The 21,953-nt window shown below is 57.6% G+C and overlaps 1 protein-coding gene across 9 annotated transcripts in view; it reads left to right on the forward strand.

The window, feature by feature from the left end:
• Positions 1-882: 882 nt before the first annotated feature.
• CROCC (ciliary rootlet coiled-coil, rootletin) overlaps positions 883-21,953 on the forward strand; it is a 47,171-nt gene continuing 26,100 nt past the window's right edge. For 3 of the 9 annotated variants that reach the window (XR_009399647.1, XM_059376376.1, XM_059376377.1), the window contains exons 1-13: positions 6,541-6,615; positions 7,210-7,354; positions 8,453-8,607; positions 13,105-13,290; positions 13,390-13,473; positions 13,547-13,608; positions 13,691-13,856; positions 14,634-14,740; positions 17,994-18,230; positions 18,688-18,784; positions 19,705-19,788; positions 20,186-20,419; positions 21,119-21,318. Coding sequence is in view for 8 of the 9 variants with exons in the window: in XM_059376376.1 (XP_059232359.1) it covers positions 6,556-6,615; positions 7,210-7,354; positions 8,453-8,607; positions 13,105-13,290; positions 13,390-13,473; positions 13,547-13,608; positions 13,691-13,856; positions 14,634-14,740; positions 17,994-18,230; positions 18,688-18,784; positions 19,705-19,788; positions 20,186-20,419; positions 21,119-21,318 (1,817 nt within the window). In the remaining variant the exon portion in view is untranslated. Of the gene's footprint in view, positions 931-6,540; positions 6,616-7,209; positions 7,355-7,384; positions 7,513-8,452; positions 8,608-13,104; positions 13,291-13,389; positions 13,474-13,546; positions 13,609-13,690; positions 13,857-14,633; positions 14,741-17,993; positions 18,231-18,687; positions 18,785-19,704; positions 19,789-20,185; positions 20,420-21,118; positions 21,319-21,953 lie in introns of those variants that run through there. The other 6 variants (XM_059376383.1, XM_059376384.1, XM_059376380.1 and 3 more) reach the window with 5 other exon arrangements.

The raw sequence follows: 21,953 nt of genomic DNA on the forward strand, positions 1-21,953 counted from the left end.
CGGGTGATTTGATTCAATGCTTTGGAGAGCAGAGCGAGATTGAGCCTCAGTAGGCAGATAGAATCTACAGATCACAGCTTAGTTCCCAACGCATGGTTTCCTCAGAGGGCCTGTGAAGCTGGAGACTCTTGATTCCAGGGTTGTGAGTTTGCTACCCACTTTCTGCGCAGAGATTTCAAAGAAAAAAAAAAGAAAGAAAAGGCACGGTTTCCTCTGTGGTCTGGTCCCTATCCCAATTGGGCAAGGCACATGAGTTTGAACCAAAGAGTGGGTAGCAGATGGGTTCTGCCATTTCACAGATGAACAAACTGAGGCCAGGGTGCCTCAGGCAAGGTTGCAGGGCGATCAGGAAAACGTTCTCCTGCAGTCATCAAAGCCTTAGTACTGTTATTGTGGGCTCTGAAGGCGCGGGGCGATGGGGCGGGGATTGCCCTCAGTCTGGCTGGCGACAGGCAGAGGCCAGAGCTTGAGTTTTAGACCTTCAAGGCCGGGCCAGGGAATATAAGCGAGACCACAGCGGGATTCTGCCCCTGAGTGTGGGGGCATTTTCTGTTAGGCAACAGGAGAGAATAATCCCTGTTTGCTGGATTGTCCGGGGCCCCAAGTGAGACCGCGCTGGAAAAGCCCTCAACCCAGTCCCCGCCGTCAGCTAGCGCTCCATAGTTTGAGAGCGCTGCCTGGGTCAGGTCTGCCGCCACCACGGGGCCCAGGGACCCGACGCGCCCTTCTCGCCGGGCTACGCGGGAACGCGGGCGGGCACTGGCACGGGTCCCTCCTGCGAAACGGCCTTCGGCTCCGCCCCGCCTTGGACACGCCCTTAGGCACGCCCCTGCCCTCAGTCCCCGCCCCCGCCAATGCTCCGCCCCGCCCTGCCCCGCCCGGCCCGTGCGGCGGCGGCGGCGGTGGCGGCGGCGGCGGCGGCGCGCAAAGGTAGGAGACCGCGGGCGCGCGCTTCGGCGGACGAAGGCCGCAGGGCTGAAGTGGAGGCGCGCGCGGGCGGGAAGGCGGGAGCGCGCCAGTGGGCGGGCCGGAGCCGTTGTCCCAGGGCCCTTGGGAAACCCTGTGCGGTCGCCTTGTCCCCGCGCCCCCGGCTCTGCGGGCATCCTGCCTGCCCTCCGCTCCAGACCCTGTCCCGGCTCTCGCGGGCTGGGGGCCGGGCGCGGCGGGGGCCTGCCAGGCTTGGCGGCCTGAGGTCCCGGCGGGCGCCCCCGTGCCGCGTCCCCTCGTCCCTCCGGCTGGACCGCCGCCGGAGGCCCTTCCCCCCGTCCCCACAACAGGAGCTCCCGCGCTGCGGCTTCCTGTGGGCCCGACACCGTCCCTGCGGTCCTCGCGCGGGAAGGGATTTCGCCCTCGTGGCGACCCGACGGCGTGCAGAGTAGCCTGCAGGCCCAGAATGGTCAATTGAGTTGCCGAAGATGGCACAGTCTGAGCAGGGGATCTGGGCCCTCCTTGGGTTTCTCAGCGCCGGGTCTAGGGTTGGCGTTTTGAACGGGCTCCGTCGTGATTTGTATGCAAACGCAACAGGACTGTGTTCGGGCCAGATGTCTGTTCCCTTGGTGGCCAATCTCCCCAGCTCCCCCTGGAACTGGGACTTGTCTGGGGGACTGGGACATTGTGGGACAGGGTCTGTCAGGGTACCTTCTGTCTGTTTTCATCGGAGATTTCCTCTTTTCCTTAGCTGGGCTCGCAACAGGTGCTTAATAAATAAACACGTCTGTGTTAGGAGCAGAGGGAGGCTGAGGCCAGGCTGGGCTCCTTAGTCCGGAGCAGGGTTCAGAAAAGACCTCAGGAGTCAGAACCCATCGATTCTGAGGCTTTGCCCAACTTAGCTCTTCTCCCCAGGCTTTCTCTCAAGCCCTGAGGATGAGGGCCAGCCCTTGGACACTAGGGACCCTTCCCACTCGGGGGGCCCATCAGGTTTTTACGCTAAGTTCCTGGGATGCAGCAGGTGCTGGCCATGTGTTCCCTGGGGGTTGTTCTGGGATCCCAGTCCTGTGGGTGACATCGTTTATGGCCAGGACTTGCCCAATGTGACCCCCCGCAAAGCTCAGGAGAATTGTTTCTTTTTCTTTAATTTCTTTCATTTAGTTTCCTATATTATTACTTGTTTCAACATTCATTCATTCAACAGCTGTTCATGGAGCATTGGCTGTGGAGACAGCACTGAACAAAGCCAACTTGGTCCCTGTCCCTGGAGGAGATAGACAACATACATGTTAGATAGACAACATCCATGCCTGGCTACAGGCAGGCACCACTTGAGCTGGTATTTTTGAGTCAAGGTCTGGTTGACAAGCAGGAATCGGCCATGCAGAGGAGGGAAGAGCATGGCAGGCAGAAAAGGTGGCAGGTGCAAAGATCCTGAGGTGGGAGCATGCCTGGTGTGTTTTGATGAGAATCAAGGCCAGCATGGCTAGGGTGGCGTGAGCAGTGGGGGAGCGGGAAGAGGATGGTGAGGTGGGAGAGGGGGACTGAGGCCAGATCCGGCAAGCCTTGTATGCTGTGGCGGCACTTTGAATTTTGTTATTTTGAGTGTGATAGGAGGCTGTGTGTGTGTGTGTGTGCGTGTGTGTGTGTGGCGGGGGCATTGAGCAGAAGAGGGATGTGATCTCCATTGCTTGAGAATATACTGGAACTAAGGGACAAGAGTGGAAGCCAGCAACCTATGAAGAGCCGTCTCAGGGGCGCCTGGGTGGCTCAGTGGGTTAAGCTGCTGCCTTCGGCTCAGGTCATGATCTCAGGGTCCTGGGATCGAGTTCCGCATCGGGCTCTCTGCTCGGCAGGGAGCCTGCTTCCTCCTCTCTCTCTCTCTGCCTGCCTCTCTGCCTACTTGTAATCTCTCTCTGTCAAATAAATAAATAAAATCTTAAAACAAACAAACAAACAAACAAAAAGAGCCGTCTCAGTGGTGCAAGCAAAAGATGGCGGCAGCTTATATTACACACACCCGAGACCCCTGGTGGTGCTTGGCACACAGTAAGCACAACATAACGGGAGCCATTGCTGTTATTGTCCAAAACTTTGGAACCAGGCATGCCTGGGTCTCACATGTGGCTCCAGCTCTTCATGTTGGTACCTTGGAGCAAGTTACTTAACTTCGCTGAGCCTTAGTGTTGTCATCTGTAAAGTGGGTAGAACAGTATCGGCATGACACAGCTGTCAAGAAGGTTAAAACAGGGGGCGCCTGGGTGGCTCAATCATTAAGTGTCTGCCTTAGGCTTGGATCATAATCCCAGGGTCCTGGGGTCTAGCCCTGCATCGGGCTCCCTGCTCGGTGGGAAGCCTGCTTCTCCCTCTCCCTCTCCCCCTGCTTGTGTTCCTGCTCTTACTGTGTCTCTGTCAAATAAATAAATAAAACCTTAAAAAAATAAAAAAAGGTTAAAACAGGTATGTACAGATGCAAAGTTATGGGCAGAGGGCTGGGCTCATGGTTGGCTCAATGTTTTTGTTATAATTTCTAGTCAGGATAGGAGAGTAAAGGCATAAGTGAGTAACAACATGGTGTGTTTGAAACTCAGGAGTAATCTCTGAGGGACTTTTTGGCTGATTCCTGCCAGTGGATCTGGCAAACAGCTGGCTGGGAGGGTGGGCCAGAGCCCAGCCGGGGTGGGGAGGGAACAAGTGCAAAGAGTGTCTCCTCTGTATTTATTTGCCAAACCATGGCTGAGGTATGCCACTGTGTACCAAGCACAAGGTTCTAGAATAGATATTGGGAAAAACCAGTAACACCAGTGGTAGTAATGATCGAGCCAGCACTCACGCACTATTTAACAACATGTAATCATTAAGGTGATACCAGCTGATGTGACAGTGAGACCCCGAAGTCCCAGAGGCTTAACAGAAGTTTATTTCTCATTCATGGAAAGCGCTGGCGAGTGTTTGGCAGGTGACTTTCTACATGGCGACCCACGGACCCAGACCCCTCCAGCTGGTGGCTCTGGCATCCCCTAGGACCTCAGCATTATTTCCTTCCAGCTGCTGGACAGGGCAGGAGCTTAAACAGTCCCTCCTGCAAGGTTTTCATGGGCAGATCTGAAGTGGCACACATTCTACTTTGATTCTGCTGACCAGAACGTGTCACGTGGCCATATCTGACAGCAAGGGAGTCCCATTTTCTAAGAAGAATTGGAAGTATGTTTTGGTGAACACATAGCAGTCTCTGCCACACCACGTCCAAGTACACAGCTAGGCATGGACCACCTTATTGAATCCTAATGATAGAAATAGGCACCATTATCATACCATTTTACAGATGAGGAAACTGAGGCTCAAAGAGGTGAAGTCACTGGCCCAGGTGGCACAGCTGGTGGGGAAGGATAGCCAAGACTGGGGTTGGATGCTGAAACTATAATGTCCAGATTTTTCCTATGAGGAAGTTAATCATTTGCTTCGAGGTTTGGCTGCAGATTCGGAAGACCTGCCTGCGCACACAGGGTTTAGATGTGATTTCTTGGCATCATAGAGAACCCAGTCAGACTCTAGGGGGAGAACTCTGGACAGAGCCAAGGGTTCTGGCATCCTGCTCCCTTCCCCTGATCCCTTAGGGCACTGGCTGGGGGAAGGCACAGAATAATGGCCAGTTCACTAAGCACATCTGGGGTGCCTCTGTGCCAAGTTGGGCAAGTGGGGGGGTGGAGGTCCTGGTCTAGGGGGTGTTTGTGATCCACCCCTGCTCTGGTTATGGGTGTGCAGCCTATAGAGGGGACTTCTGGAGGGTGTCTGGAGGTGGGAAAATGGGAGTCCTAAAGTTTTATAGTGACAGCTCTCTGCCCCTGGCCCAGTTCACTTTTGCCTGAATTTGGCCTTGCTTGCATAGCAACTTGATGGCGCTTACCTTTTTGGCCTGGTGCCCTGTTTCCTGGTTTTCCATTTGCAGAATGGATTTCCTAGTTGAGGGTGAGAGGTGAAGCCTGACCCCGACTAATGTGCACTTATATTGCACCTGCTGCATTCCCCAGTCTGACCTAGAGAGAGTAATAGAGTCTTTTTTTTTTTTTTAAGATTTTATTTATTTATTTGACAGAGATCACACGCAGGCAGAGAGAGAGAGAGATGGGGCTCGATCCCAGGACCCTGAGATCATGACCTGAGCCAAAGGCAGAGGCTTTAATCCACTGAGCCACTCAGGTGCCATGAGAATAATAGAGTCTTAAAGGGAAAATGCCTGGCCTCGCCTTGGAGCATTTACAGGGTGGTGGGGTCTGCCTGGCCCAAGTGGAATGAGCTCTGGGCTTACCACTTCCCTGTGGCATGTCACTTTGAATGGGTGAGGCTCTAACCTCTCTAAGCCTTGGTTTTCTCACCTGGAAATGGGTTGAGGTAGGGACTTAATGAGGTAATGCAACTCTGCCTCCTCTGGGACATGGCACTTAGAGGGGCCGCAGGGAGCAGGAGTGATGCTAATAAAAACAGGACAGAAGCTGCCATCTGCTCACTGCTCACTCCGTGCCCACTGGGGGTCGATCCCTCTTAACCTTTCAACCCACATGATCCTCAGTGACTGTGTGGCCGAGGCTCTCAGTCCCATTTTAGAGATGGAGGAACTGAGGCTCAGAGAGAACCTTGTCCAAGGTCATACTTCCGAGGAGTGGAAGCGCTGGGACTCCCAGGTGACCACAGACATGCCGCTTAGTCCAGGCAGCTTCCCTGCCGGCAGGGCAGGAACTATGGGACGGGTGACTGGACCTCCGGCCCTGGGGTAGAGGGACAGGCCGTGTTGGATTTTCAAATGAGTGCACTTGTTATTTATTGAATGCTCGCTATGAACCCGGCACTGAGTCACACGCTCTTTGTGCCCACATGGTTTTTGGTTGAATCTCCCAGACAACTCCGTGAGATGGGTGCCAATCATTCTCCGCATCTTACTAGGGAACGGTGAGGCTCAGAGAGGCAAAGTTGCTTTCTCAAAAGTACACAGCCTGTGTGCGTGTGCGCGGGGAGAGGCGGTGAGGGGATGGGGGGATTCAGATCGCTGGGTGTGGGCGATTCCAGAGCCTGCGATCCTTACCCGGAACCTCTTGTGAGAAAACGTCATCCCAGCGCCCTGGGAATAAGGGTTTAGCAAACCACGTGACCCCTGTCTGGGTCAGCAAAGAAGGTCTAAGACTGGCCTTTCCCGCCTCCTGATGCTGACCCCACTGCCTGGGCTTGGAGGGCTCTAGGACCCAGCAGCTGAGGAGGGTGGACAGTGTGTGCGTGTGTGTGTGTGTGTGTGTGTGTGTGTGTGTGTGTGTGTGTATGGGAGGGGTAGATCCTTGGCTCCAGGGCCCTCCTTCCCCTTCTCTCCTCACTTTTCTCGCCCACCTCCTCCCCTCTTTCCTCCCCTCCCCCTCTCCTTGCCAGCTCCTCCTCCTCTTCCCTCCCCTCCTCTCCGTTCCCGGCCCCTCCCCCTCTCTCAGCCCCTCCCAACTCAGTGGTCACATGGGGGCACCGCGGGATTTAAGCCTAATCTGCCCTGTGCTCAGCACAACGGTCTGGCTGTGGGATGGGCAAGCTGAGCTGGTCTCTGGGGCCCTGGAGAAGGGCCTGGATGGGGGTGCCCACAGCTTGCCCCCCATGAGTTTGGGGCTGGAGGAACCTTTGGAGGCCCAGCTGGCACTGGAGACGGTTATCCAGGTGGGTCCTGAGGCCTGGGCCCACCCCGTCTAAGGCAGGGGAGCCTGGGTCTAGAAGGAGTGGGGGAGCGGTAGATGCCTCTTGGGGTCCTGGGGTGGGATAGGTGGGTTTGGGGTGCACAGGGGCCCCAGCTTGCCGCTCCCAGCCGGGCTGGGGGTAGAGCAGCTGTTCAGGGCTCAGCGGCTGTGGCTCCCCTATTCCAAGGTCCCATGGGAAAAAGGGCATCCCTGCTCCCAGACTGAAGGGTTGAAGTGACTTCTGCTAGCACAGTGGGATCTTCATCCATGTGGGGTTGGAACTGGACGGCCGCCCCCGACACTGCTGGCCCGATGGGTTTTATGAGTGGGCCATGCGTTTGGTTCACTTCTCTAGGCCTCCGTGGGGGCTCTTTCCCTGGGCAGGGGGCACACAGTCTTCCCATGGGGGCTGTTGGCCACTCTGACTCCCTGGCTTTCCTCCATCTGGGAGGTTTCCTGAGGGTTTCCTGGGCACCCACATCTTGGGCTGCGGGACTTTGTTCCTCTCCCACCAGACCAGGGAGCCCAGCGTCCCAAATCCCCTTCAGAGCTTCTCTCCCCCTGCCCTTCCCACCAGACCCTGGAGAGCGGCGTCCTGAGAGCAGGCCAGGAGGAGGGCCTGGGCGTGCAGGACCCGGCCCAGGACTCTCCCAGGACCGCCGGCCTGCCTGCCCGCATCAGAGAGATTGTCACCCGCCACCTCTCCCAGCCTGAGAGCCAAGGTGCCACTCTTCTTTCAACTTCCACAGACACTGCCTGCCTCTCCCCCCTCCTCATAGCCCCCTTCCCGTGGTCAGTGGCAATGGTGACTCACCGCGAGGCAGACACAACCCTGTGATGGAGGGACCCATTTCACAGACGAGGAAATAGAGGCTCAGAGGTATATTTGCCCAGAGTTGTTCCCCATGTGGTGCTCCTAGGCACCCCATCTGGTAGCCCATAGCGAAGATTTAGACCCAAACACCACATTCTCTCCCAGGGATGGTGTGAGCTGCCTGACCCTGAGACTACAGGGGAGGGCAGCTCAGCTCAGCTCAGGGCTTTGCAGAAGTCCGAAGGGTGGTACTGACCATTCCCTGCCCAGGCAGAGAGGCTGATGGGCCCTTGTTCCTCCCGGTGGGTGGCATCCTCAGCCTCCTAAGCGGTTTGAGAGTCTGGGAAGGGCGCCCTCCGAGCTGTGTTTGCAGCTCTCCTTTTCTTGGTGGTGGTGCTGCTGGTGTTCTGGCTGCAGTCCTTGTCCAAGCTCAACCTCCTTGGGAGGAACAGAGATGTTGGGGTCCCTAGGAGCCCCAGGCAGGGAGAGACTCAGAGAGCCCTTACCTCAGTCTGGAAGAGCCTAGAGGCTTGTGGTGTGTTGGCGTGTGTCCAGTTCTCCTGGGATGGAAGGGGAGCCCACAGGATGGGGGGGTGGGGAGGCACATCCACTTCTTCCTTTGGCTCTTCCTCCCTTTTCTTCCTCCTTTTTCCTCTTCCTCCTCCTCCCAGCGTGACCCATACTATCTTAAGCCCTGGCTTCAGAAGCTACATGAAGCCCTTCCCTTAAGCGAGGCCTCCCGGCACTCCTGGTCGGGTCTGGTTACTGTTCCACTCATTTGCAGAGCAGCAAAACTGAGGCCCAGAGAAGAGTAACAGTTGGAGAAAGAAGGAGCTAGTCCCTGCCTCCTAGACCAAGCCTCTCTCTGCACATTCCGGGCCTGCTGGGGCCACCCTTGCGCTGCGGTCGCGTCGGCTCTGAGGCTCGCTCCGGGGATGGATGTAGGGGGAGGATGTCCTGCTGCACCCCAGGGGAAGCCAACCTCATGCCTGCTGTCCCTCTCCAGCCCCGCTGCCCGCCCCGGAGATGGCATCCGTGCGCTCACTGCAGGAGGAAAACCAGCTGCTGCAGCAGGAGCTGTCCCGCGTGGAGGACCTGCTCGCCCAGAGCCGTGCGGAGCGCGATGAGCTGGCCATCAAGTACAACGCGGTCAGCGAGAGGGTGGGTGCTGCCTGCGGCCCGGGAGCTGGGCCCGGTGCTCCTCCGATACGAGGGCCTGGAGACAGCCGGGCCGGGCCGGGGCACTGGGCCGAAGGTGGGCCCGGAGTCAGGCTGGCCTGGGTGCCGATTGTGGCTCTGCCAGTGTGAGTGGCCTTGAGCAAATCCCTGTGCCCTCATGGTCTGTTTTCTGTCTTGGGGATGCTAGTGTGATGTGGGCTTGTGAGGAGTCGACCAGCTGATGGAGTCCAGTGCCTATAGCCAGGGAGTTTCATGCCTGCCTGTCCCACACCTGCTTGAGGTGGGGGGCACAGAGAGTGAGGACCCTGCTACCCCTCCAGTGTCTGGACATCCCTCTGTGCTCCCATGTACATGGGTCTTGGGGTTCGGCCAGCGGCGGCCGGACACTGAGGCAGGCAGGCTGGAGTAGGCACGGGCAGCGTTCCGCCGGCCCTCTGGGGCGGCCGCGGACCTTCAGCCGCTCCCAGTGGGGATGAGACCTCGCCAAGGAAGGAAGGAGAAGCCAGGCCAGCCTCCAAGTGCAGACAGGACTCCCATTCCCCAGGCACCTGTCCCCAGGGCCCAGGCCGGGACTGCGTGTTTTGGGTGCCTTGTTTTCTCTGGGCCCCCAGGCTAGTGAGAGGGGACACCAGGGAGTAGGAGCTGGTGGCTGGGAGTTGGTGAGAGTGTTGCCGGAGGGAGGGCGTGTCTAGGTGGGAGACGTGGGGGTGGTACCAGTCATCCCAGTAACTACGGTTTACTGACTCCCTCTGGGCCTGGCGCTTGCTGGGTGCTTCACAGTCGCTGCACCAAGAGAGCAGGCTCCGAGAGGGACAGCGCCGGGCTTGGGGTCACACAGCCTGTGAAGGCTTGGGCTGTTGACCCCCAGCTCGGGGCTGTGCTTTGCCGTTTTGTTTTCTGAGTGTAGGAAGAGACAACTGTGCTGGGAGTTCCAGGGGGGGCAGTTGGAAAGCTGGAAGGTCCTCCGACAGAGCCCCCTGTGCGCTAGGCAGAGCCAGGTTAGCCGAGGCTCCCCAGGCTGGGCCTGTCCCATGGGGGCTTGCCTAATCGCACTGGGAAGAGGGGCACACGTTTATGTGTGTGGTTGTGGGGGGTGCAAATGTCTTGGCGTTGGCCTGCCTGGACAGGCCCCCGACTTGTTGAGACTTGCGGAGGAGCAGGGTGGGGGGCCCAGAGTGGCCCCTAGCACAGGCGACAGTGTGGAGCTAGTGTTCCCAGGTTTTCAGGGGGTGCAGAGGTGGGGGCTGGCCCAAGTGCCCTGTTGTTGTGGGTGACGGGGCCTCGAGCCAGCCCTCCTCCAGTTTAGGCCCCTCTCATCTTTTGGCCACTGGCTCAGTGCCAGGCCCCTGGGGGACTATCTCTTAAATGCCAGCTTCTGACCGACAATGAAGTGGGCGCGGCACCCCCTCATTGGCAGGGGAAGAAAAGGAGAGATGGGAGGTGGCAGGTTTCTCTTCTGCTGAGACACAGCTGCTGCAGCTGAGGCTGCCTTGGTCCAGAAGATTCCCTCGTGTGGCTGGGCAGTCCCCTGAACAGCACCCTGAGGGAGCCGGGCGTCTCGCTTTTCTGGGTGTGAGGTGGTGTGAGTGAGGCGCCCCACCTGCAGGCAGGGTTTGGGTGAGAGCGCCCTCCACGCCTGTCCTGGGGTGTGGGCTCCCAGAGGACGTCGGAGCCTGGAGATCTCCCATGACAGATGCAGAAGCAGGCCCAAAGTGGGGGCTTGATAGGGTCGGTGGTGGAGCTGGGTTAAGGGCCTTGGTCCAGGGCTCTGCGGTCCTGTGACATTCTGTCCCTTCTGCCCTTGTTCCCGTGGTGCAGGTGGCAGGGCCAGACCTTGTGGCCGTAACTGTTACATGTGGGCTGTTTGGAGGCCCGTCAGTGAGGTTGTTCTGGCCCTTTCTTTCTTTTTCTTTTTTTTTTTTTTGTTCTGGCCCTTTCAATCCTATGCCATCCCTGGGAAAAGGTAGTGGAGGCAAGGTCAGGATCTGTGTCCTGTTGACTGCATGTAGGGAAACTGAGGCAGGGGCTCCCCGTGGCCTCCTCTCAGGTCAGAAGGAGAGCTTCATGGTCCCTGTGGAGGCCCCCTCCATCTTCCTGTCCCTGAGGAGCAGCTGTTGGGCAAGGCAGCTGGGAATGGGAAGGAAGGCGTGGCACGCCCCCTGGGCTCCCCCAGTGTCCATGGCAACCTGGACCCAGTGAATGAATGGCGGGTAGTAGGCAGCGGTTGCTAAGGGAGACAGTAAACTTCTTTCATCCTTAGCTTGGTGACCCCCCTCTTTCGCTTTTGAATTACAAGTTAAACTGAAAGGCTGTTTTGTGAGGGGTAAAGTTTGTGCGAAGGGGCGAGGTGTGGCCGGGAGTGGCCAGGGCCTGGCTGTGAGCTGTGGTGAGAGCCGGTGGAACACCCTGCGACTGCCTGAACCCCCCCAAAATCACAGCAAATAGTGCCTGCTTCACACAGATGTGCAAACACACAGAGCAGGCCCCGATCAGACCCCACCTGGACACACAGAGATGTCACCTGGAAACACAAGTCCCCCATCGTGATACACACTGATTCGTGGACCACCCAGACGCACCACCCAGCCACACCACCGAGCTGCCCTGTCCCGCAGACAGCACAATGCATGGCCTCCCGTCTCGTGGACACACAGAGCCAGACAGAGGTACGCTGCATACCTGCTCTTGTGCAGAGTTGCTGATACACATGCTGCCAACACACGTGGAGCCCAGACACGCTCCCCAGCCCCACCCACTTACAGATCTGCCTCCAGACATAAAAACACATGAACAGGGGTGCCTGGGCAGCTCAGTTGGTTAAGCGTCTGCCTTCGGCTCAGGTCACAATCCCAGGGTCCTGGGATCGAGCCCCACATCGGGCTTCCCGCTCAGCAGGGAGCCTGCTTCCTCCTTTCCTCTCATTCTCTCTTTCTCTCTCACTATCTCTGTCTTGTTCTCCCAAATAAATAAATAAAATCTTTGAAGAAACAACAACAACATGTGAACACATGGGCGCTCACTGGGGTCCCTGTGAAGGCCTAGCTACAAAGACACACAAGGTCCCCTGTGGAGACAAATGACAAAGCACAGCCAGCAAGCTGCGCCCCCGATGGGCAACACACGTGGGATCTCAGTGCCACCGTACTCCGAGGGAGACACTGTGCCTGCCACCCTGGTCACAGGCCTGCAGCCCACCTTCCAGGCAGCAGCCCTCAAGCACTGCCCACCTGCCCCTCTTTATGGGTGGCACCCCAGTGGCCATGGTCGCCCTGCTCCGGCACTGACCCCAGCACACAGGGTGGGGTGGGCAGAGAGCAGGTGGTCGGTGGCTCGTCGAGGGACTCCTGGGCGTACTGGGTAGATGTAGGCCCAGAAGGCTGGCCTGGCCTGGCCTGGTCCCATTCATTAGCCCCGCGTGACAGCAGTTGCCCTTGCTGTTGGCGCCCCTGGGACTTGGTATGGGAGGGCATGTGAGTGGCATGCCAGGCGCTGGGGAGGTAGATGGTGAGTGTGGGCCTGGGTCAGAATCAGCCAGGCTGGGCTGTCTTCCTCTTGGTTCTCCCTGGGCCTCGTCACACTTCTCTCCGCTCCCCCCTCCCTTCCCCAACAGCTTGAGGAGGCTGAAGGGCCCCCTGGGACCAGCGGGTACCTAAGGGGTTAGGAGGCTCTGCCAGAGCAACGATGACAACAGTGCACACGCACCCAGGCATCCAGCTTGTGCTCACAGGGTCTGCTAATGAAGGGGCTGCCAGCTGCCCGGGGGCGGAGCAGGGCGCTGACAGCAGCTTTCCATAGACACCTGCCCTGTGCTAGAGTGGGTGCCTCTTACAGAGCGCTGTGTATGTGGGGATGGGGGCGTGGTGGGGAGCCCACCCGTGTCACCTCGGTATGTTTGAGACTGCCACTGTGCCTTCTGTGTGTGCGTGTCTCTAAGCTCAGATATGCATGCATATATTTTTGCCTCTGTTTGAAAGTATTCAGATGTGCTCATGCGATGAATTCATGATTCAACAAGCATGCCACTGCCACTCTCCTGGGTCTAAGATATGGTAGAGAACAAAAATCTGGCTTTTCCTGAGCTCACCTTGGGTGGAGGTTGGGGGACAGGGGCCTGTTGCTAATAACCCCCCACAGCTGGGTTAGGTGTTCAGCCCAGAGGCTCATGGTGCCCCCAGGCAAGAGCACAGAGGGCCTGTCAGGTTCCCCTCCCTGCCAACCCTCAGCAACTTTGTGTTTTGCATGCGCGTGTTCATGGGCCCGCCTGCATGTGTCCACCGTGCCTGATCTGTGTGTCCATGCGTGCCCAGCCTGTGTGCCTGCACAGCTGCGTTACCCTGTGCACGTGAGCGCTCCACCCTGGGCTTGCCCACGTATGCCTGCAGGGCCTGTGGGTCTGGGCCCAACCTGGCATCCTCTGCAGAGTTCCGTGCCTGCCTTCCCCGGAGGCCCGGGCCTCTCACCCAGGGACCTTCCCTGCAGCTGGAGCAGGCTGTGCAGCTGGAGTCTGGGGAGCTGGAAGTGCCCGAGCCCAGGGGGCTGGTGCGGCAGAGCGTGGAGCTGCGGAGGCAGCTGCAGGAGGAGCAGGCCTCCTACCGGCGCAAGCTGCAGGCCTACCAGGAGGGCCAGCAGCGGCAGGCCCAGCTTGTGCAGCGGCTGCAGGCCAAGGTCAGGGCCACCCACTCCTGCTCCTGTCCCCCTCCCCCACCTTGCTTTGCTCTGCCCCTATCCCCTGGGGCTAACCTTCCACTCCGCACCTGTCCACAGACCCTCCAGTACAGGAAGAAGTGCTCGGAGCTGGAGCAGCAGCTGGTGGAGAGATCCACAGAGCTGGAGCAGCAGCGGCTGAGGGTGGGTGCCAGCGGGGGGCAAGGTAGCCTCTTCCCTCTGCTGGCCCAGGCTCATGCCCACTTATCCCGCCCAGGACACGGAGCACAGCCATGACCTGGAGAGCGCCCTTGTCCGCCTGGAGGAGGAGCAGCAGAGGTGGGGTGCGGCTGCGAGGGCGCAGGGCTGGCAGGGCTGTCTCTCCTGCCATGGGCCCACCAGTCCCTTTTGCACCCCCCAGGAGTGCCAGCCTGGCCCAGGTGAACTCCATGCTCCGAGAGCAGCTGGACCAGGCGAACTCAGCCAACCAGGCTCTGAGCGAGGACATACGCAAGGTGACCGCCGACTGGACACGCTGTCGGAAGGAGCTGGAGCAGCGGGAGGCGGCGTGGAGGCGTGAGGAAGAGGTGGGCATGGGGGTGCTGGGAGGCCAGTGGGGCCTCAGGGGCCCAGCCTGACCTGAGAGGTCAGTAGAGGGGTCTCTGCTGGTGGGTGAGCCCTTTAGCAGAAGTAAATAGTTGCTATCGTAAGAGCTGGCCTTGCTCAGCCCATACCACGGGCCCAGCGCGCATTTTCTCCTCTGTTCCTCACAATAACTGTGCGTGGTGAGTGCTGTCACGCTCATTTTAAAGAGGTTACGTAACCTGCCCACAGTGAGGCAGGGATGCCGGAGGTGGTAGGATATCTCTCTCTTTTTTTTTCTTTGACAGAGAGAGAGGTCACAAGTAGGCAGAAAGGCAGGCAGAAAGAGGGGGAAGGGGGCTCTCTGGGAGCCCGGTATGGGGCTCGATCCCGGGATCCTGAGATCATGACCTGAGCTGAAGGCACAGGCTTTAACCCACCGAGACGCCCAGACGCCCTCTCCAGCACTTTACGACCTTTGCGCTGCCTCCTGCAGCTGCAGCCCCTGGAGGCGTTGCAACCCTGATTCCCTGTGCGGGAGGGAGGCGTGGGATCCCGAGCGGTACAGCCTCCAGTTCCCTTGTATGCTGGCCTGGGGCGCTGGCTCGGGGCGGGTGGTGGGGGGGAGACCCACGTCCTGGATCCGGGACCACGGATCTGAGTTGTGGGAGGAGGCGGGGCCGCGGCGGGGGCGGGGCCGAGGCAGGGGCGGGGCCGCGGCGGGGGCGGGGCTGTCCGCGGAGGGGGCGGGCCGGCCCTCACGCAGCGCGCCTTCCCTCCAGTCCTTCAACACCTACTTCAGCAATGAGCACAGCCGTCTGCTCCTCCTCTGGAGGCAGGTTGTGGGGGTCCGACGGCTGGTCAGCGAGGTGAAGATGTCCACCGAGAGGTGAGTGAGGCCCGGGTGGCGGAGGGGCGGCCTGGGGAGACGCTGCGGCAGCTGGGAGACAGCCCCGCTTTTTGAGTTGGATTCAACTCAGCTCAGTTGAACTTCAGTCCAGCCCGACACACCTACTGTGTGCCAGGCTCTGTGGAAATGCAGAGACAACTAGTAATGTGAACGCCTACCACTCCTGGCAGTCAGCATTTGCTGGGTGTTTACAGTGAGCTAGGCTCTTTGGCCATTTTGTTTCTTCCGAGATCTACTGCGTCCCTGGGAGGTAGGAACTATAATCCCCATTTTACAGATGAGGGCACCGAGGCTCAGAGGGGTAGAGTGACCTTCCCAAGGTCACACAGCAGTAAGTGGCTGAGTCAGGATTTATAGCTCCTGCTTTTAATCCGCTGGACTGTTCAGCTTCTGCTACAGGACTTCACAGGCTCTAGTGATGCAAAGATACGGACCCCCAAAATTCTAGACTGAGGAAGTGAGTGGTGAGTGACATGGAAATAGAACAGAGAATATCCCAGATTCTAAGGAGGTTGGGAGGGTTGTGGAGGTCAAAGAAACAGTTCATAGAGGAGGTGGAATTTGCACTGACCTCAAGGGCTAGGTAGGATTTTAACCAGCAGAGCCAGGGGCACTCCAGGCAGAGAGAAGAGTGGGAGCGGAGGCTTGGAGGTAGGAGGCCATGGCGATCGATGGGGCTGAAGCAAAAAGCAGGGGAAGGGAGGAGTTCAGGCTGGGAGAGCCTCAAAGGGCCACATCAGCAAGGGAGTGTGTCCTGCTTAATCTTTGAGCAGGTGAGACTGTGGGAGAGCTGAGGCAGGCCAACCCCTTCCTTTCCCTTTCTGCATTAAAATTTTGTTTAATTAATGATCTTATGTTAAAGTCATCGGATATTCAGTGTCCAGATTTCCAGTTGACACATTAGTGTCATAGATGATTCACTCTTTTTTTTTTTTTTTTTTTTAAGATTTTACTTGTTTATTTGACAGAGAGAGACACAGCGAGAGAGGGAACCCAGGCAGGGGGAGTGGGAGAGGGGGAAATGGGCTTCCTGAGGAGCAGGGAGCCGGGCATGGGGCTCGATCCCAAGACCCTAGGATCATGACCTGAGCCGAAAGTAGACACTTAATGACTGAGCCACCCAGGCGCCCCAAGTCACTTGTTTTTATAATTTGTTTGAATTAGAACCCATAGATGCTCACCAACTGTGACTGGCTGACTTGTGTTTTAAGTCTTTTCATTTATTCGTGTAGGAAACTGGGATAGTTGGGGGGCGCCTGGCTGGCTCAGTCAGCTTGTCCCCTCTATTTCCTGTCAGTTGGATGTGAAATTTAATTTTCTTTTTTAAGATTTTACTTACTTACTTATTTATTTATTTATTTTTTAAAAGATTTTATTTATTTATTTGAGAGACAGTGAGAAAGAGCATGAGCGAGGAGAAGGTCAGCGGGAGAAGCAGACTCCCCGTGGAGCTGGGAGCCTGATGCGGGACTCGATCCCAGCAGTCAGGGATCGTGACCTGAGCCGAAGGCAGTCATCCAACCAACTGAGCCACCCAGGCGTCCCAAGATTTTACTTATTTATTTGAGAGAGAGAGAGATAGTGAGAGAGAGCACGAGCAGGGAGGAGGGGCGGAGGGAGAAGGAGAAGCAGGTTCACCGCTGAGCAGGGAGCCCAAGGCAGGGCCTGATCTCAGAACCCCAGGATCATGACCTGAGCCTAAGACTAAGATGCTTAACAAACTGAGCCATCCAGCCACCCCTGGATTTAATTCTTTTTTTTTTTTTTTTAAGATTTTATTTATTTATTTGACAGAGATCACAGATAGGCAGAGAGATAGGCAGAGAGAGGAGGAAGCCGTCTCCCTGCTGAGCAGAGTGGCCGATGTGGGGCTTGATCCCAGGACCCTGGGGTCATGACCTGAGCTGAAGGCAGAGACTTTAACCGACTGAGCCACCCAGGCGCCCCTGGATTTAATTCTTGATCAGATTCAGGTCTGGGTTTCAGGTACCACTTTACTTAGTTTCAATTTAAGATTAAATTTTTTAAAGCTTCATTGAGGTATGGAGCCTCTGAGTGGCTCAGTTAAGCATCCAGCTCTTGGGTTTGGCTTAGGTCATGATCTCAGGGTTGTGAGCTGGGCCCCCATGTTGGGCCCCATGCTTGGTGTGGAGTTGGTTTGGGACTCTCTCTGCTCCCCCCACCTCAATAAATGAATAAATCTTTTAAAAAATAAAAATTTAACGTTTTACTTTTGAACAACTCACATATTCACACGGTTCAAACTTCAAAAGGGTGTACAGTGAAAAGTCTCCCCAGTCCCCATTTCTCTGGTCCAGATGCTTCCCTCCCTCCCTGGAGACAAGTGGTATGACCAATTTCCTTCATGACCTTCCAGGCTTATTTTATTCAAGCAAATACAGCAGATCACACACACACACACACACACTCTCTCTCTCTCTCTCTCTTTCTCTCCCTCTCCTCCCCCTTTGCTCCATACTCTTGGTGGAATTTCATCTTTGTGTTCTTGAAGATGCTGTCTTCACCTAATAGCTATAAGTGGGAGGTGGCTCCGTATCAAACTTTGAACAGCTTCCCCATTTTTCTTGGCTACAGAGTATTCGCCGAGGGGATATACCAAATTTATTTAATAGTAGCCCTCTTTTGGGGTGCCTGGGTGGCTTAGTTGGTTAAGCATCTGCCTTCAACTCAGGTCACGATCCTGGGGTCCTGGGATGGAGCCCCACTTCCGGCTCCCTGCTCAGCAGGGAGTATGTTTCTCCCTCTCCCTTTGCCCCCTCCTTTTTTGTATTCTCTCTGTGTGTGTCTCAAATAAATAAATAAAAATTTTAAAAAAGTGGTAGCCCTCTTGATGCACATTTAGTCTCTCCCCAGTATTTCTTCCATGAGCAGTGCTACAGGGGATCACCTTGTGCACAGGTCCCCTTCCTTGCATTGGGGCCATATCTGTAGGATCAGCTCTTATGGGTATAGTCGGTGGGTCAAATAGCCTATCCACTTATAATTGTCAGAACTCTTCCTAATTGCCCTGTGTCGTGGTTACACCCACTTACCCTCCTGCCGCAGGGCCTGTTTCTCCACAGTCTCACCTGCATTGTGTGTTATGTGACTTTTCTTTTTTCTTTTTTTGCCAACCTGTTAGTGACATCCCACTGTAGCATCCTGGGATAGTTTTAATTTATCCTTGGGAGCTTGCCCGCATCCCATGCCTATCCCGTGTTCTCTCCACCAGAGACCTGCTGCATTTGGGAGGGGAGCTGGCCCGGACCTCAAGAGCCATCCAGGAGGCGGACCTGGGGCTGAGCACCGGCCTGCAGCTGGCTGAGAGCCGGGCCGAGGCGGCCCTGGAGAAGCAGGCGCTGCTGCAGCTACAGCTGGACGAGCAGCTGCGGGACAAGGTGCTCCAGGAGAAGGAGCTGGCCCAGCTGCAGGTGCAGAGCAACCTGGACAAGGCCAATCTCAGTGCCAGGTGGGTGCCTGGTGGGCAGCACAGGAGGTGGGCTGCCCTGAGCAGGGGGCTTCTGGGGATGCAGGGAGGAGCGAGTGCCTGTTCACTGGCCACAGGCCTTTCTCCCTAGTCTGCCCCAGTCACACCCTTTGTGACAGAGGGAGAGACTGAGTTTTGGGGGGCTCTTGCCCAGGGCACATTAATGAGCAGTTTAGCTGCTGATGCTAGAACTTGGGCTCCTCGCTCCAGACACCTGGGCGAGTCCCAGTGGTAAAGCAAATGGCAACCTCCTTCTCCTTTATAGAGGATCAGCCTGAGCCGCAGAGGGGAGGGACTCGCTCAAGGTCACACAGCCAGGGACACGGATGCTAGGGTCTCTCCCTGAGGTTTGGGAAGGCATGAAGGACACAGAGCTGGTGGGTTTGAGGAGAAGGTGGGGTGCGTCTTCCCTTCACCTCGGTTACTGCCCTTCCTCCAGAGTGACCGAGCTGGCCCTGACAGTGGAGCGCCTTCAGAACCAGAATCTGGAGAAGGATCGGGTCAACAAGGCCCTGAGCGAGAAGCTTGAGGCCCTGGTGAGATGTGGCTGCCCCTGAGATGTGGAGGATGAGATCGAGAGATAGACCAGAGCCCTGGATGAGGGTCATGCTTGCTTGGGCCACTCTTAGCATCCTGGGTAGGCTCAGTTTCATCCCTCATTCACTGACCCCTTAGTGCGTGCCAGGCTTGGTGCGAGCCCCTAGTGCGAGCCCCTAGTGCGTGCCAGGCTTGGTGGTGAGTGTGTTCGCCTCCTTCATCCTGTTTCATCCTCTCAGCAGCCCTGTAGCTTGATTCCCATTACACAGATGAGGGAGCTGAGGCCAAGGGGAAGTACTTGCCTAGTCTCAGAGCCAATGAGGTGGGGCTTGAACATATGCCTGTGCCCTGCTAGCCCAGGGCTCCTTTTCTCGGAGCTCGGCTGCCTTCCCCCGAGAGGGACACCCTTCAAGGGTACTGCTGGGTTGGTTGGTCATCCTTCTGTGTGGGGCCTGGCCTGGGTTCTTTTTTTTTTTTTTTTCTTTTAAAGATTTTATTTATGTATTAGGGAGAGACAACACAAGCAGGGGGTGTGACAAATAGAGGGAGAAGGAGAAGCACGCTCCCCTTGGAGCAGGGAGCCTGATGTGGGGCTTGATCCCAGGGTTCTGGGATCATGACCTGAGCCAAAGGCAGATGCTTAACCAGCTAAGCCACCCAGGTGTCCCATGGCCTGAGCCTATGTCCGGCTCTCCTCCAATAGTCTGTGTGACCCGTATGGCGACACAGTGCCCCTCTGGGCCTGGACTGTTCAGTGGGGGCGCTGGGGCTGCTACAGGGTCTACCAAGCGCTGGCCTGTGGTCATGGCCTTAGAGATCTCCTGATGGGCAGGGCCTCCAGGAAGGGAGAGGACAGGGAAGCTTCAGGCTGGGCATAGAGCCTGACCACCGTTTCTTTGTCTCCCCAACATCACTCCAGGAATCCCTGCGGCTCCAGGAGCAGGCGGCCCTGGAGACAGAGGACGGAGAGGGTTTGCAGCAGACCCTGAGGGACCTGGCACAGGTGTGAGGTGGGAGGGAGCCTTGTACAGGACGGGGCTCGGCCTGCCCGGAGCACCGCCGCTCTGGTGGCCTTGAGCTGAACTGCGAGTGGTTGGGGGCCCTGGGGACCCCTGTTGGACACCCCTGCTGGCTGAGCCTGGACTCTACCCTGAGGGGAGCCCCAGCCTGAGAGGGGAAGCCCATCGGTGAGAACGGCCCGATCACGGCTGGGTGATACATGGGAGACCTCACCGGGGTGCCGAGGGCTGTGAGCCAGGAATCGGGAAGACCTGTGGGAAGCTTGGAATGTGCTGCTGAGTGTGCGAAGAAGCCGGACACCTGGCCCCGGGACCCCACTGCCTCGCCTGGGCCAGCTAATCCATGGCCCCCTCCTCAGTGGTCACCCTACCCCACCTCAGGCGGTGCTGTCGGACATGGAGAGTGGGGTCCAGCTAAGCGGCTCTGAGCGCACGGCGGATGCATCGGACGGCAGCCTGCGGGGGCTCTCGGGCCCCAGGACCCCCTCCCCGCCGCGGCGTTCCTCGCCGGCCCGCGGCCGATCCCCGCGCCGAGGCCCATCCCCAGCCTGCTCTGACTCCTCCACACTCGCCCTGATCCACTCGGCCCTGCACAAGCGCCAGCTGCAGATTCAGGTCGGAGGGGCCCCAGGGCCATCCAGGGCGGTGCCAGAGTCCTGGGGGTTGGGCTTTGGGCCACTCAGGGCGGAGCCAGTGCCCTGGGGGTGGAGCCAGAGTTCCGGGGGAGGAGCCCGGGCCTGAGTCCTGGAGTAGAGCCAGAGCCCTGAGAACAAGCAACTGAGTCAGGACCCATGGAAGTGACCCAGAGCGAGGAGGCAGATCTGAGCCCAGAGTGGGAGGTACTTGGGCAGAGGGCGGCGGAGCCTGGGGCAGAGCTAGAGCGCTGGTATAGAATGGAGATTACTGGACAGACAGAGCCAGGACCCGGGAACCGGGAAAAGGCCGGGTGGGGGCGGGGGGCGGGAATCAATCTAGGATCAGAAGAGCTGGAGAACTAGGGACAGCGAGGAGTCTGGGGGAGAGTCAGAACCCGGATGCAAAGGGGAGGGGCCTGGGAGCCCCGGGGTAGTCAGAATCCGGGAGAGGACAGAGTGTGCTTGGTGGTTTGTGTGGGGCTTAAGTCAGAGTGGCCAAGGAAATGGAGGCTCCGAGCCATGGAAGAGCGCTCTAAAGGGCAGTGGGGGCACAGTAACCGGGAGTGGAAACCTAGTGTCGGGCCTTAGCCCCCCTCTCCTGGCCCAGGCCTGGGCTGCAGAGTGGACTGGTTGAGCGGAGTAGGGGGCTCCCCCGGACTCAGCGGTTCCCATGTCACAGGACATCCGTGGGCGCTATGAGGCCAGCCAGGACCTCCTGGGCGCCCTGCGGAAGCAGCTCAGTGACAGCGAGAGTGAGCGCCGCGGCCTGGAGGAGCAGCTGCAGCGTCTGCGGGACGAGACCAGTGGGGCCACCCAGGCTCACGAGGATGCCCAGCGTGAGGCCCAGCGTCTGCGGAGCACCGTGGACCTTCTGAGCAGGTGCCTGAGAGGTCAGAGGTGGGGGCCCGGATCTCATGCCAGCCCGATCCTATAAGCACGTGGTCATCACTGGCCCTGTATGTCTGTTAAAATTCAATTAAGCATTATGGGGGCTCCTGGGTGGCTCCATCGGCCAAGCATCTGCCTTTGGCTCAGATCATGATCCTGGAGTCCTGGGATTGAGTCCCGTGTGGGGCTCCCTGCTTCGCCCGGGGTCTGCTGCCCCCTGTGCCCTTTCCCATGCTTGTGCTTTAGTAAATAAATACATAAAATCTTATCTTTAAAAAGATCTTACATATTTATTTGACAGAGAGAGCAAGAGCACAAGTCGGGAGACAGGAGAGCAGGAAGCAGGCTCGCCCCTGAGCGGCAAGCCCGATGTGGGGCTCCATCCCAGGACTCAGGGATCATGACCTGAGCCCAAGGCAGATGCTTAACCGACTGAGCCACTCAGGTGCCCCCAGTTAATCATTTTATTTTATTTTATTTTTTATTTTTTTTATTTTTTATTTATTTTTTTTTTAAAGATTTTATTTATTTATTTGACAGAGAGAAATCACAAGTAGATGGAGAGGCAGGCAGAGAGAGAGAGGGAAGCAGGCTCCCCGCTGAGCAGAGAGCCCGATGCGGGCCTC

Source organism: Mustela nigripes, chromosome 14 (assembly GCF_022355385.1).
Source record: "Mustela nigripes isolate SB6536 chromosome 14, MUSNIG.SB6536, whole genome shotgun sequence".
NCBI lineage: Eukaryota > Metazoa > Chordata > Mammalia > Carnivora > Mustelidae > Mustela > Mustela nigripes.